This window comes from Danio rerio, chromosome 15 (assembly GCF_049306965.1).
Source record: "Danio rerio strain Tuebingen ecotype United States chromosome 15, GRCz12tu, whole genome shotgun sequence".
Taxonomy (NCBI): Eukaryota; Metazoa; Chordata; class Actinopteri; order Cypriniformes; family Danionidae; genus Danio; species Danio rerio.
The window spans coordinates 24292840-24307839 of record NC_133190.1 but is presented as its reverse complement, the minus strand read 5'-3'; the positions used below and the strand labels follow the sequence as shown (position 1 = coordinate 24307839).

General features: G+C 33.1%; 1 protein-coding gene and 1 long non-coding RNA gene across 4 annotated transcripts in view; one reads left to right on the top strand and one right to left on the bottom strand.

Annotated features, from left to right (window-relative positions):
* Nucleotide 1: 1 nt before the first annotated feature.
* Nucleotides 2-15000, bottom strand: part of LOC137487746 (uncharacterized) — a 62092-nt gene continuing 47093 nt past the window's right edge. Inside the window, exons 1-4 of one of the 3 annotated variants that reach the window (XR_012390830.1) lie at nucleotides 12814-13009; nucleotides 12612-12720; nucleotides 247-349; nucleotides 2-69 (exon numbers count right to left, since the gene is read on the bottom strand). This is a non-coding gene — a long non-coding RNA (uncharacterized lncRNA). Of the gene's footprint in view, nucleotides 70-246; nucleotides 350-5386; nucleotides 6166-12611; nucleotides 12721-12813; nucleotides 13010-15000 lie in introns of those variants that run through there. The other 2 variants (XR_011006454.2, XR_011006453.2) reach the window with 2 other exon arrangements.
* Nucleotides 5717-15000, top strand: part of sik2b (salt-inducible kinase 2b) — a 55413-nt gene continuing 46129 nt past the window's right edge. The window contains exons 1-2 of the mRNA XM_691233.10: nucleotides 5717-6123; nucleotides 12965-13081. Of these exons, the coding sequence (XP_696325.5) occupies nucleotides 5983-6123; nucleotides 12965-13081 (258 nt within the window). The 5' untranslated portion in view covers nucleotides 5717-5982. The remainder of the gene's footprint in view (nucleotides 6124-12964; nucleotides 13082-15000) is intronic.

Here is a 15000-nt window from a genome sequence, read left to right as displayed (position 1 = left end):
CCTCTGTCCCACTAGTGTTTGATCTCATCTCCCGTCTGTATGTCTGCTCTTTGATGTGCACTGTGTGACCTGGAGTGAAGGACGGGGAAACCCACAGGGGTTTGATGTAGTACTGTAATGTAAAAGCTCAGATTGCCACAACTGGCTATTCAGTGAATCATAAAGGTGTCATCGGCTTGTGAGAGCTTCCTCTGTAAAAACTGACATCCTGGAACATTTAGGAAATTCACAAAACAGTGCACTGACCTCTCAGCCCATCTCAACAACATCCTCATGTGGCCTCTATAAAGATGCCTAATGTACTGTTGTTCCCTTGTTTTTGAAGGATCTGTAGGTGCATAGAGCCATTCTGAAAAACAAAAATATATCAGAATGAATGTAGAGACGGCAACTCTTATAGCAGACCTTTTCTACCAGATGCCGAACTTGCCATCTTCGGCTTCTCAGAAAATACATATTCTCTGCCTCAAACAATACGAGAGTCTTTGATGCAAGGCATGCTGGTGGCTAAAAGACTTAATCACCTTTACCCCTCTCATTGCAGAACTGGATTTCTGATGTGATGTCTGTTATTCAGATCGAATGACTTAGATCTTTAAGGACTAGCTCCATAAGAAGATTTTGGCTACTTGGGGTCAATTTATTGATTTATTTGACAAATCTATATCTCAAGGACAATTCAGTGACCTCTCTAAGGTTTAAATTATATTCCCTCTCAAGTTTGATGGTATGTTTTGTGACTATGATGCATTTTTTGTTGTTGTCGTGTCTTTCTTGTGTGTTGTCCTTTATATTGTCCTTTGTATGTCTACAGTACGAGCCAATGTTTGTTCTTGTTCTGCGTATATAAACACTGAAAAACCCAACAGCCAACTATATCAAATGAAATGAGTGTAGTTAACTCAAAATTGACTGAGAGTTAATTCTACTCATTTGAAAATAGTTTTGAACTCCGTGTTGAAGGTAATGAGTTAATAAAATGCCTCATTACTTCAACTTAAATGGAGTAAGTTCACAGTACTCATATAGATTTAAAGATGAGTCATTTATTTTATGTCAAATGGTTTGAAGAAATCTGTTTCCTCAAACAGTTAGAGTTGCCTTAACTTACTGGGTTTTCACAGTACTCCGTTGGTTTAAGTTCTCTTCATTAATTGGGTTTTACTGTGCTGAAAAAGCTTTGTTTACTCAAATGGATTAAGTTCACAGTACTCATTAGCATTAGTTTTTGAACTTAATTGGGTTTTTTTTAATCGGCTTCCTCAAATGGTTTGACTAACCTTAACTTATTGGGTTTTACAGTGTATGTCAAAAGTTTGGGGTTTTTAAATCTTTTAAAAAAAGTTTATTCTGCTCATCAAAAATACAGTACAAATTGTAAAACTGAGAAATGGTATTGCACTATGAAATAACAGTTCAGGCGAGGCAGTGGCGCAGTAGGTAGTGCTGTCGCCTCACAGCAAGAAGGTTGCTGGATCGCTGGTTCGAACCTTGGCTCAGTTGGCGTTTCTATGTGGAGTTTGCATGTTCTCCCTGCCTTCGTGGGGCAACCCCGGATTAATAAAGGGACTAAGCTGACAAGAAAATGAATGAATGAAAATAGCAGTTCAAAAGTAGTTTAAAATTTAATTTAAGAATTTATTCCAGTGATTTTGATGATGATTTTTCAGCTTGATTACTTCAGTCTTCAGTCTCAAGATCCTTCAGAAATCACTCTAATATTAATTATTATTGATATTTTTATTATTAATATTATTATTAAAGGTAATAGTGGTAATAAAAGCAATAATGAAGGAGTAATAATTAAATTTGAAACTACATACAATAAGTAATAAATAAATACTCAATAAATAAGTATTTAACATTTTTTTAACATTTAGTAAATGCCAGCTTGGTAAAAAGAATAATAACAAAAAATTAAAAAATTAACATTAAAAAAACTGACCCCAAACTTTTGACCAGTAATAGATAGATAGATAGATAGATAGATAGATAGATAGATAGATAGATAGATAGATAGATAGATAGATAGATAGATAGATAGATAGATAGATAGATAGATAGATAGATAGATAGATTTGTATGTACAAGAAATTGTAACATATTCAATATGCATTTTGCTTTTGGTTATCAAATTATGAATTTTTGCTGTTTTGATTGTAAATAAATGTTGTCTCTGTCCTTATAATAAGATGATGATGATGATAATGACACTGTTTATATTTTAAGTAAAAAGTCAACTTGTTGGTTTTAAGGCAATGGGTTTACTCACTTTTTTAAGTAAAGTGACCAATTGTCTTTTTTTAGTGTAGAAATGTTAGTATCTTTTCCATATTGTTGAATTCAACTCATAAATTCACATTTATTTTAGATGATGAATTTCCAAATAAGTCTGCTACTTCTTAATCTGTACGCTTTAGTAAACTTTTAATTTACTGCAAATAATTTGAAGTGAAAGGTTGGAAATGCAATATTATTCAGTTTGTATAGAAGTTTAATTTTCTTAATACTGCAGTAATGCATTTAGCCAGGAGATGTCGCCACATGATAGACCACAGAAAACATGAATAACTTGCGGCTTTGAGGACATATTTGTTGCACTTATGTCATCATGACTCATGGAGGTGTTCAAGTTTAATTTTTCCGATACAAATCTTGATGTTTTTCTACACTCATACACTCTTGATAATGAGGACTTAATTACTGTAGTGCTGTATAAACTGTTGAGCACTGTATAACACCACTCTAGTTCAGTTGATTCTAGAAAAAAACACTGATGTTAGTAATGGCACTCTCATTTATATGATGATGATGTTATCGGGAAGATATGCGGCACACCTGTTTGATGTCTTCAGGGTTGGGTTATAAACACTTGATCTGTTGCCTTCAAAATGTGATGAGGCTGCTTTAAGGCAGGAGTCCTCAAACTGGGGTTTGGGCACCTCACAAGAAGGTTGTGAATACATGTGGAGTGCAACACATTGTTAAAAAAATAATTATAACAATTTAAATATATTAGTAAATTATGAGTACTTTAAGCAGAAAATGTAATAATGCATTTAAAATTAAGTCATGCGTTTAAAAATACAGAATTTTTGTGAGTGGAAAAATAAAATAATGTAAATTAATAAAAAATGATGAAATGCATAAAAATTAAGAATACACTTATATATAATGTATTTTGATGCATTTAACAAATATATTCTTAAAAATACATTTAATAGTACAGTAGGAGCAGAATAAATTTAATAACATACTTAATTAGAAAGTAATATATAATAAAACAATTCACATTAAACTAAATAACTGAGCAATAAAAGCACATTTATAAAAATTATTAAACACCTAACAATACAGTACCGAGCATGAACGAATTGTAATAATGTAACTTATTAGTAACTAATCAGTAAAACTGCTATTTAAATAAATTAAGTAATTATTAAATTAATTTAAATATATTTAGTAATTACTAGAATGTGGTCACACATTTATAAGTTAATCCATTTACTAACATGAACTAATACCAGACAATACCTGTACAGCATTTATTAATCATAGTTCATCAATTACTAATGCGCTATTAAAATCCAATGTTGTTTTTGTTAATATTAGTTAATGCACTGTGAGTTAAACTGACAATGAACAACTGTATTACCATTAGCTAACATTTGCTGATACTGTAATAACTGCATTATTCATTGTAGACATGGGCCAGTATAAGATTCTGACGGTATGATAACCTTGTAAAAAAAAATATCATGGTGTCAAAGTATTGTGATTACTGCTTTTTTACCCTTTGAGCATAAAATATTTTTGAGAAACATTTAAAATATTTTGGACCAGTAAACATGTCAGGCTAAATAATTCAAATCATTGACTTTTGCTGTCTTCATTTGTTTCAAAAACATTTCTTTTTAATTTAAAATGACATATTTGGATATCTTTTTCTGCTAGAGGTGCTGTTGTCCTTAAAAACTAAGAAAAATGTATATATTAAATCTTACACATACACTCTCAGAAATAAAGGTACAGGTGGTGTCACTGGGGCAGTACCTTTTCAAAAGGTACATATTTGTGCCTGAATGGTTCATAATAAGTACTTTTTATTGATACATTTGGGGACGAATATGCACCTTTAAGGAACCACTGTGGAGTCTTTGGGTACAAATATGCATCTTTGAAAAGGTACCACCCCAGTGACACCTCCTGTACCTTAATTTCTGAGAATTTAGCGCAGGAATGGTATACCAGAAAACTTTGGTGGTTTTAAAACCTTGACTTTTCCAAACAGCAGCATATATTCCACAGTTGAAAACTGTTAACATCCCATATTTCATAGTTTGTTCATGTTAGTAAATACATTAATTCACATTAACTAAAGCACCGCAACCTATACAGTAATGTAATCATGTGGGAAAGTGAGGTGATATACACTACCGGTAAAATGTTTTGGGGTCAGTAGGATTTTTAAATGTTTTAAAATAAACTTCTCCTGCTCACCAAGGCTGCATTTATCTCATCAAAAATGCCGTACAAATTAAAATTATAAAATGTTATTGCACTATAAAAGAACAGTTCAAGTGATATTAATGATGCATTTTCAGCTTCATTATGCAGTCTTCAGTCACAAGATCCTTTAGAATTCACTCTAATATTAATTATTAATATTATTATTAATGTAATAGTGATAAAAGTGATAATGGAGTAATAATTTATTTTGAAACTACATACAATAAGTGGCGATGCAGTGGCGCAGTAGGTGATAGTAGGCGCAGTAGGCGCCCCACAGCAAGAAGGTCGCTGGTTGGAACCTCGGCTCAGCTGTCGTTTCTGTGTGGAGTTTGCATGTTCTCACTGCCTTCGCGTGGGTTTCCTCCGGGTGCTCCGGTTTCCCCCACAGTCCAAAGACAGACGGTACAGGTGAATTGGGTATGCTAAATTGTCCGTAGTGTGTGAATGTGTGTGTGAATGTTTCCCAGAGATGGGTTGCGGCTGGAAAGGCATCCGCTGCGTAAAAACATGCAGAATAAGTTGGTGGGTCATTCCGCTGTGGCGACCCCAGATAAATAAAGTGACTAAGCCAACAAGAAAATGAATGAATATATATATATATATATATATATATATATATATATATATATATATATAGTTGAAGTAGAAAATATTAGCCCCTTAAAAAGTAGTTTAAAGGGGCTAATAATTTTGTCCTTAAAATGGTGTTTAGAAATTAAAACACTGCTTTTATTCTAGCCAAAATAAAACAAATAAGACTTTCTCCAGAAGAAAAAAATATTATCAGACATACTGTGAAAATTTCCTTGCTGTGCTAAACATTTAGAAACTGAATGAAACTAAAGGGGGCTAATAATTCTGATTCCATATTCACCTGCAGACTATTGCCTTTAGGCGTCCGTGTCAAAGAATGCAAATTCCCTGGCTCAAGTAAGCTGCACTAGATTTATTAATGCAAAAAAGCAGCCTGTAAACACAGATAGCGTCCCTGCGGCCTGTCATTCCTCGACTTCACACAGTCAGTCTGTCAGTCTTGTCTTTTTTTTCACAGCCCGCGCGCTCAAGCAAACACAGGCAACGAGCTCTGTCCGCTGACGTAAGAGCTGGCTCTGGTCGTCCTGGTAACGAATTGGCACCGGAGTGTGGAAGCGCCTCGAGGCCCCGCCCCCTGTACAAATACCCCCCTCGGCTCTGACGTCAATTCACGTCAGCCGGAGAACATGATGCCTCCTGCGAGTCAACTCGTGGACTCTCGCAAACACGGCTGAAATATTAGAGCTCTATTGTACCGGAGGAGCTGGCGTGACTCCTCAACACGCTTTGCTGGTCCTGCTGAAGACTGGAGCGGACGGGCGCCGGGCACCCTGGCAGGCACGCTGGCATTTTCGACACGTTTTAGCCTCGTTATCTTGAGGCTCCAGCGGCAGGTCTCTATCTCGTCACCCCGAACCCTGGCGTTTCACTAACAGCATGGTCATGGCTGACTGTCACCAAAAGCCAGCAGCGCTCAGGGGTCCCGTCCGGGTGGGCTTTTACGACATCGAGCGGACTCTCGGAAAGGGCAATTTCGCGGTTGTGAAACTGGCTAGGCATCGCATAACTAAGACCGAGGTGAGTGAAGACTGTGTCGGCTGCAGAGACGTGCTGTGCAGCTCCGAAAAACTACTAGACACAAAGTTGGAGAGAGAGAGAGAGAGAGCGAGAGAGAGAGAGAGCAATACTCACTGGCTCGATTGTTATATCATGCTGTTGTTTGAGTCTGGTTGTGTGAGAACTTGTTTTCTGTGGTCATAAACAACAACCTGTTTGTCTCTTAAGCAGTGGCAGGGTACTGGTTTGAATAAGGAGGCACCTGAAGTGTATTAATTTAGAGAAGATTTATAACACTAACGTTTTTTAAATTCGTATTTTTTATGTTGTTAATCATTTTGACAGATCTGATGTAGATATTATAAGCTGATTGGCAGTTTTTTTTTATATCCTATAACCTTAGAGTTGTGTGTTGATTTATCTCATAGCAGATTTTCTTTAAAAGATGTATACTTTTAAGCGTTTTTGTCAACATAAGTAATTTTTATAATTTTATTAAATATCACAGTCACCTGCAATTAATATTTAACAACTTAATTACAGTTGACTCATTTATTTTTAAATTTGTGTTTAACCATTTGCTTGAAATAGGTCACCAATAACAGAGTAATAACAGTATTATTATTATTTTTATTATTATTTTGATCAGGTAGCTGTTTTTCTTTAGAACACTTTAATGTAATCTGTTTTATAAATAATACAAATATTTTAAAGTATCGATTTTTGTTTGATCAAGGAGCCACTTGCATTTTTATTAATTAAATTCCATTAATTTCTGATTTTGCTCAGAAGCATGTCGACTACAGTTCTCTGAAGCTACACAATTATAGCTGAAGCCTGTTTGCAGCATTGCATGCATTGATGAATGCACGTCCAGCAGCCTAACACCTCAGTGGAAATATGCAGGGTGTGCAGGCATTGTCAGCTTTTGAATTGTGTCAAAATAATAGTTGTCAAAGACAGACAAAAGACTCTCGAAATGATGCTTGTTTACTGCCCTTCAAATGTGGGCCATGCTGTTGTGCATTTGTGCAATGGTTGCATAAGCAGCAGGGGTGATTTTGTGATAATGGATGTCGCCTCATCACAAAATATGAGCTGATGTTTGTCTCACATTCCTTGCAAAGAAACACTGCTGAGCTCTGAATGCATGGCACAGCGTGGAATCATAGTCTCCAAAAATATTTTATATATTTCTAATGTGTTTATTTATTCATTTTTAGTTCCCAGCTCGAATATTTCCATTGTGTGAATAAAATCTGTATTGAATGGTGTTTTTCACAATCAAGCTGCGTGACATTGCGTTGTAGTAGGTTGTGTTGCTTTGCAGGTGAAATTTTAGTTCTTGGTGTAAATATTTGTTTTTGGTGCATTGTATTTCTGATTAAAGCTGAACAATATATCGTTTGAGCATCAATAATGCAATGTGTGCATATCCGCTATAGTCACATTGCAGAACTAGATTTTTTTTATTAAACATAAAAAGGTAAATATATAAATATATATATTTTTTTTTATACAACAATGACCGTGTTATTTTACATTCGATTGTTCAATTTTTGTACTTAAATACTGTTACACTCCCAGTATATAATTTTTGCTCTGTCTTTATATATATATATATATATATATATATATATATATATATATATATATATATATATATATATATATATATATATATATATATATATATGTGTGTGTGTGTGTGTGTGTGTGTGTATATATACACTTTGCTCAGCAAATATAAGTAGACCCCTCCAAATCTATCTTTTAGATTCATATTTTTAATAGGATGATTTGGAATATTATATTTGTGCATATACATTAGATTAGTTAGTACTGAAGCCAAATCTGGAGCTTGTCTAACAAAATGTCTTACAATAACGGTCCAAAAACTAGTACAGGCAAATTTATATGTTATAGAAAAATATTAAATATAAATTTAAAAAAAAAAAGAGGAAAAATCAAGAGAAGCAAAAAAAAAAAAAAAAAGTAAACATTTTGTTGAAATTTTGTAGGTTGTACTTTTTTTTTGCAATATTTTGCTTAAATTTAATTGTATTATTGTTCAATTTCTTAATATGTTTGGTGAATAAAATAATATTTTAGTGAATATATCTGTGTAATAAGTCAGTTTTGTTTAAATGCACCAAAATTCATTTTCAATTCTATATTAACAGAGAAATGAATAAAAATATTCATTTTTAAAAAGGGTGTACTTAATTATGCTGAGCATTGCAAATATGTTTGTAATCTATTATATTTTATGCAGATGCACTGCATCAAAAAAGTCTTAATCATCCCAGTTGATCTAAATTAATGACACCTTTCCAAATATAGCTATTCAAGCCATTTGGTAAAAATTAAATTAAAATCGCAATATATACACAGCAAAGCAAAATATTGCAATATCAGATTTTTCTAATACCGTGTGTCTCTATTTCTGATATTATGAATTGCTTCTGTCATGTAATAGCCAATGAAGCTGGTATGAAAATAAACAAATGTTACACTGTAAAAAATGTTTGCCTTAAATTTTTCAGTTCAATTAAAATAAGTGCACAATACAATGAAAACAGTGCACAATACAATTATTACAATATTAATTCATCGTTGTTAACGTTAGTTGCTGAAAACAAGGTTTTTCATTGTTAGTTCATGCTGTGCATCAACTAATGTTAATAAGCATGAATTTTTATGTTAATAATGCATTAGTAAATATTGAACTACCATTAATAAATGCCAAATATTATTAGTTCATGTTAAGCGAGGAAAGTGCGATCAATTAATCAAGTAATTTTAATTTACATTACAAACTTGACAAACTTGGTTTAATACAGCATTGTATGACTAAAGCTGAAACACGATTAACATTTGAATAAATTCAATTAATATTAAAAACATTTTACGATGACTTATTGTTCTTATATTCTGACTTAATCTGTTCTGCTTGGTTGGTGTTATACAGTTATTGCAAACTTTTATTTACACAGCTTTAGGTTTTATGCTGTCTATGCAGGTCTACAGATGCAGAGTTTACACTGGAATGGTGTTAGTGAGGGAATTATGATATTAACAGACCTATGTTGTAGAGTAGAAGCATTTCTTTCTGTAGTAGCTGTCTTAGGGCGTCTGTATTTCTGTGGGGAGGACACTGAGATTCTCGCCAGGCTCCTGTGTTTTTTGATTTTCTCTGTTCTCTTTTTCTCAGCTGTCTTGAAAATACACACATGCTCTGGTACCATGTGTCTTTCGCTCTGTACTTGTGCTTCAGAGTCGCCTGCTTTGTTCATGGGTTCAGCAGACAGTTGGATCTCTGTTTCTGCCGATGAGAATGACAAACCGCATTCGCATATGACAGCTGATTCATAGGGAGTGATGTGCTGGAATGTTTTCACTCAGTTACTGTTATGTTTTCCAAAGGTCAACAACTAGGCTGGCCTGAGGTCAGTGTGAGAGAGTTTCAAGCCGGTAGACTTACCTGTCACTCATACTGTACATTCTGATGGAATTGTTTTTGCTAGCCGTGCACTGGTTTTTATACCTTGCAAATGTAAATGTTTGCAGTTTTGTGAAATACAGGTTGTCGTTTTGCAAATTCTTTCTATATTAAAGTGTGTCATCAAGATAATGTCATGCTGCTATAGCTAACACTGATGAGGCTTTGTGAAAAATGAATGTGCATACCATGGAAGATTGTGATTAATTATAAACCAGATTTTCTTTTTTTTTTCTTTTTTTGCAGTGTCTGTCTAATACACACACAACATTTGCTTGCTTTCATTACTGTTTTAAAATGTATTATTATTATTATTATTTTTATTATTATTATTTACTGGGGAATAATAGTAATAATAATTATAATTTAATTTAGTTTCTCTAAATATTATTATTACATTAGCTGTGATAGAAATGTATACGTTCTGGTAAAAATCTGACAGAAAAAACGTAATATGACCTGGCAATTGAAATAAAATAAAAACTTATATATTTTTTGGAGTATTGAAATTGTTGACATGATGATCTACGTACATATACGCTATTTTATTACTATTAGTTTTTTTTCTAATATTATTATTACAAATTTGTTATAACAGCGTCTTTATAACTATATAACAACAGTATAATAACTATTATAGTAGTATTATACGAAACTATGTCAAAATTTATGTAACTTATTATTATCATTAATATTATATTTTTTCAGAATGTTATTCTATTAACTTTTATTAACTGGACAAAATATGTATTTGTACATTTACGTTGCAGGGCAAACAATCTTATGACCCGACCATTTAAAAACACACACACACACAGTTGAAGTCAGAATGATTAGCCCCCTTTGAATTTTCTTTCCCTTTTTAAATATTCCCCAAATGATGTTTAACAGAGCAAGAAAATTTTCACAGTATGTCTGATAATATTTTTCTTCTGGAAATAGTATTATTTGTTTTATTTTGGCTAGAACAAAATCAGTTTTTAATTTTTTTGCAAAAAAATATCTATTAAAATATTATTTATATATATATATATATATGTGTATGTATGTATGTATATATATATATATATATATATATATATATATATATATATATATATATATATATATATATATATATATATATATATATATATATATTCATTCATTCATTTTCTTGTCGGCTTAGTCCCTTTATTAATCCGGGGTCGCCACAGCAGAATCAACCGCCAACTTATCCAGCACGTTTTTACGCAGCGGATGCCCTTCCAGCCGTAACCCATCTCTGGGAAACATCCACACAAACACTCATACAATACGGACAATTTAGCCTACCCAATCTTTGGACTGTGGGGGAAACCGGAGCAACCGGAGAAAATCTACGCGAAGGCAGGGAGAACATGCAAACTCCACACAGAAACACCAACTGAGCCAAGGTTCGAACCGGCGACCCAGCGACCTTCTTGCTGTGAGGCGACAGCACTACCTACTGCGCCACTGCCTTGCCATGTATATATATATATATATATATATATATATATATATATATATATATATATATATATATATATATATATATATATATATATATATATAAATATATATATATATATATATATATATATATATATATATATATATATATATATATATATATATATATATATATATATATATATATATACCATTTCAATGTGGTTGTGTCATTGGCACATGAACATTTCCTGCTTGTTATCAAACTATTTTATAACTGTATCAAGAGTCAAGGGGCAATTCAATTATAACTTAATGTTAAAACAGCTATCATAACATTATTTATCAATATGTGGCTCTTTTTGGATTTCCGGAAGCTATAGAAATTAAAAATGTAAAACAGATGTTTTGGGAACATTGTTTTAGTTTACATACTACCAAATGGTCACTTTTTTTCCCCAAATGATGTTTAACAGTCGTTTTATTTCGGCTAAAATAAAAGCAGTTTTAAATTTTTTAAAAACCATTTTAGGGTCAAAATTACTAGCCCCTTTAAGCTATATTATTATTCGATAGTCTACAGAACAAATCACTGTTATACAATAACTTGCCTAATTACCCTAACCTGCCTAGTTAACCTAATTAGCCTAGTTAAGCCTTTAAATGTCACTTTAAGCTGTATAGAAAAATATCTAGTCAAATTATATTTACTGTCATCATGGCAAAGATAAAATAAATCAGTTATTAGAAATTAGTTATTAAAACTATTATGTTTAGAAATTTGTTGAAAAAATCTGCTTTCCGTTAAACAGGAATTGGGGGAAAAATAAACAGTGGGTTAATAATTGTGAATTCAAATGTACATATTAGGGCTGCATGATATTGGAAAAAATTGTACATTGCAATTTTACTCTTTGCAGAGTTAAAAATTGTTTGGAAAGAATTGATCATTTTAGATTGATTAGGATGATTTTGTATGGGAGTGCATAAGATATAACAAACTATCTACAAGCATAAACAAATTCAATAAAGAAAAATATGCTAATTAAATAAACAGCTTTTATTGTTTTCCAAAGAGTCAAAATGTGTTCAGGTATACAGTAAGTAAATAATCAAACGTAAAATAATCCTGCGTAGTCTTCGTTTGATAAAAAATTCAATAAAATTATTCGTTATTTATTTATCAAAAGTTACAAACGGTACATTTGCTTATGCCTGAATGCTTTTAAAATCATCACACAGTCACAGGCCTCAAAAAACACTTGCAAAATGATGAATTATAATCCAGACTCAACATTGCGTACACTCACAATGTGACTATTGCGAATGAACACATTACGATAACGATGCTAAATCGATATATTGTGCAGCCCTTTTATATATATTTATTTGGAGGAGCCTTAGAAATGTATTTTAGCTCTTGTTATTCTTGTTTATAGTAATGGTAGGAAGCACCACAATGTCATAAATCATTACAAACATTTATGTTACGGTTATGTAAAACAAATCCTTAAATGTGACAGCAGTTATGTTTTTTCTGCTCTTGTTTACTTACCTGAACATTATTATTATAAAGTCAAAGGCAGGGGATTAGGGTATGAGTGGTTATGAAATGGTAAATTACTCCTGTTCTACTCCCATTTGTCTGGCAAATGATGTAAAGCCTGTGGGAAAACGATAAGATAATTTGGATCATTAGCCTATTTCAGTACTTAAGCCGTTAACTAGACTCTCAGGTGTGTATTTGCATTGCTCACGTGTATTTCTGGCTTTGATCTGCACTGGGCTTGTGAAGACTGGATCAACTGGCAATGCAGACAGCAACAAGACTAATGAATTTCACCGAGTACCTCGAGGCATTGGGCTCTTTGCCAATGAAAGTCTGTCTCTGTGCTCTTCTTTCAACAGGTGGCTATAAAGATCATCGACAAGACCCAGCTGGATGCTGTAAACCTGGAGAAGATCTATCGTGAAGTGCAGATCATGAAAATGCTGGACCATCCGCACATCATTAAACTGTACCAGGTAATGCCATTTGCTGCCAGCATTGTTGGTAATTGCTTGCTGTGATTTTGATAAAAGCATCTGCTAAATATTAAAACATAGCTGAAACATAAGGTTTTAAGTGCAACGACTTTATGAAGTATTTAATGGGAATACACAGATGTAGATCTTTTGAGCCAATCTCATCTAATGCTTAATATTAGTGGTGATTTAAAATTTTATGTGTGGATATTAATATATTCATTATTTCTGTTTTATTTATTATCTGAGTCTGAACGTACGTTTATTTTGAAAAATTACTGTATTCTCTAGGTTACATCTCAGTCACTTAGGCGCCAAAATTTAACCCACAAGCTAGCAAAATAAGTAAGAAACAGACGGAAGTTTCTTGGCGAAGGGGAAAAGGCCCAATGAAGGACCCGTGAACTGCCAATGAATGGATCCGCAACCCATTTGTCAACAAATCAGGTTAATCCAGCATGTTTGTACAAGAAGAACAACAACTGCTGGAGATCACAAATGACAGACATTCACATATTGCGTCTTTTCCACGAGCAAGTTCGTTATTTTCCTTGGAGGAGTGCCACTTGTTTGTGCTTATTGGGAGTGACAGGAGGGAAAGCGCCCGTCTCGCGATTCACATGACAAGAACTGACCGATCAGCTTCATAATTTATATAGAATATACACATTTTGGTAGACTAATCATCTTGGACAAACACAGAACACACAAACACTGCAGGGTTTTTAATTTTCTCAATATATAAAACTTGTATCAGTCAGAGTTACAGCAATGTTTTGTCAACTTGTCATCTTCTGAGAAAACATTTGAGGATCGCCTAGCAATCTACGTAGACCTTGCCAGGAGCCCATGCGGTAAAATTGTCAAGTATTGATCGCTCCGCGGTGATAAAAATGTTGGGAACCACTGTTTTAAATCACTTAGAACAAGGAAAAACTAATAATATGGAGATCAATGCGCTGTACAAAATTATTAATTGGTTTTGCTAACTTTTTTAAGGTAACTGGTTGCTTAATATTTATATGAGCTGAATTTAAACAAACAAACTGAATTTAGTAATGTTTAACCTAATTTGGTTAAATTCAGCCCATATAAATTCTTTGCTACCAGATACCTTAAAAATGTAGCAAATACAATGAATCGTTTTTTTCAGTGTTTAAATCTTCAAAATAGATGACAGAAAACAGGAACAAGGTGAATTATCTTCTTGTGGAAGTTGAGCATTTAAATTGTCAGATGATAAATGTCAGCGCTTGCTTACATCAAGCATAGGGTTATTATGCATTATGGACACTAATATAGTTACTGCTGTCTTTATAGTTATTTTAATCTGTGCGAATGGACCCTAACAGCTATTTTTTGAAGTTTTATGCAACTGCCATGACTCAAATACAATTTTTAAGTGAATGTTATTTAGTGAATTGGTGGAAAAGTGGCTTTACAAAGAACTTTTTCTTGCTTTTATAGACCATAAAACAAAATAAAATAAAAGCAGGTGACACCGACTGTAATCATTTCACCAATCATTTCAGGCCTGAGTTAAAGTCTAACTACTTTTCACTGTAAACTTTCACATGACCACAACCAGCTGGAAAAAAGCCTATTTTTTTTCTATCTTTTTTCTTTTTTTTAAAACAAGAGATCATTCACACTCTGGAGTCAAAGTCACACAAACACTGAGAAGATGAGAGATCTTCTCCCCCAGTGTGACTTCAGCATTATGTAAGACTTTAGGTCACTCTGTTTTTTGGGAATGTGAATAGCGCTTCCTTATTATACAATATAGTGGCAGCAGCACCAGTCCAAGCTCTTGCCGTGTAATCATAGTGTATCATTATTTCCAACGGTTACTCCATTCAAACGGCATGAGTCAATTAGTCATTTCCTTTCAGCGCTCATAAACAGAGGGCAGCTCTGCG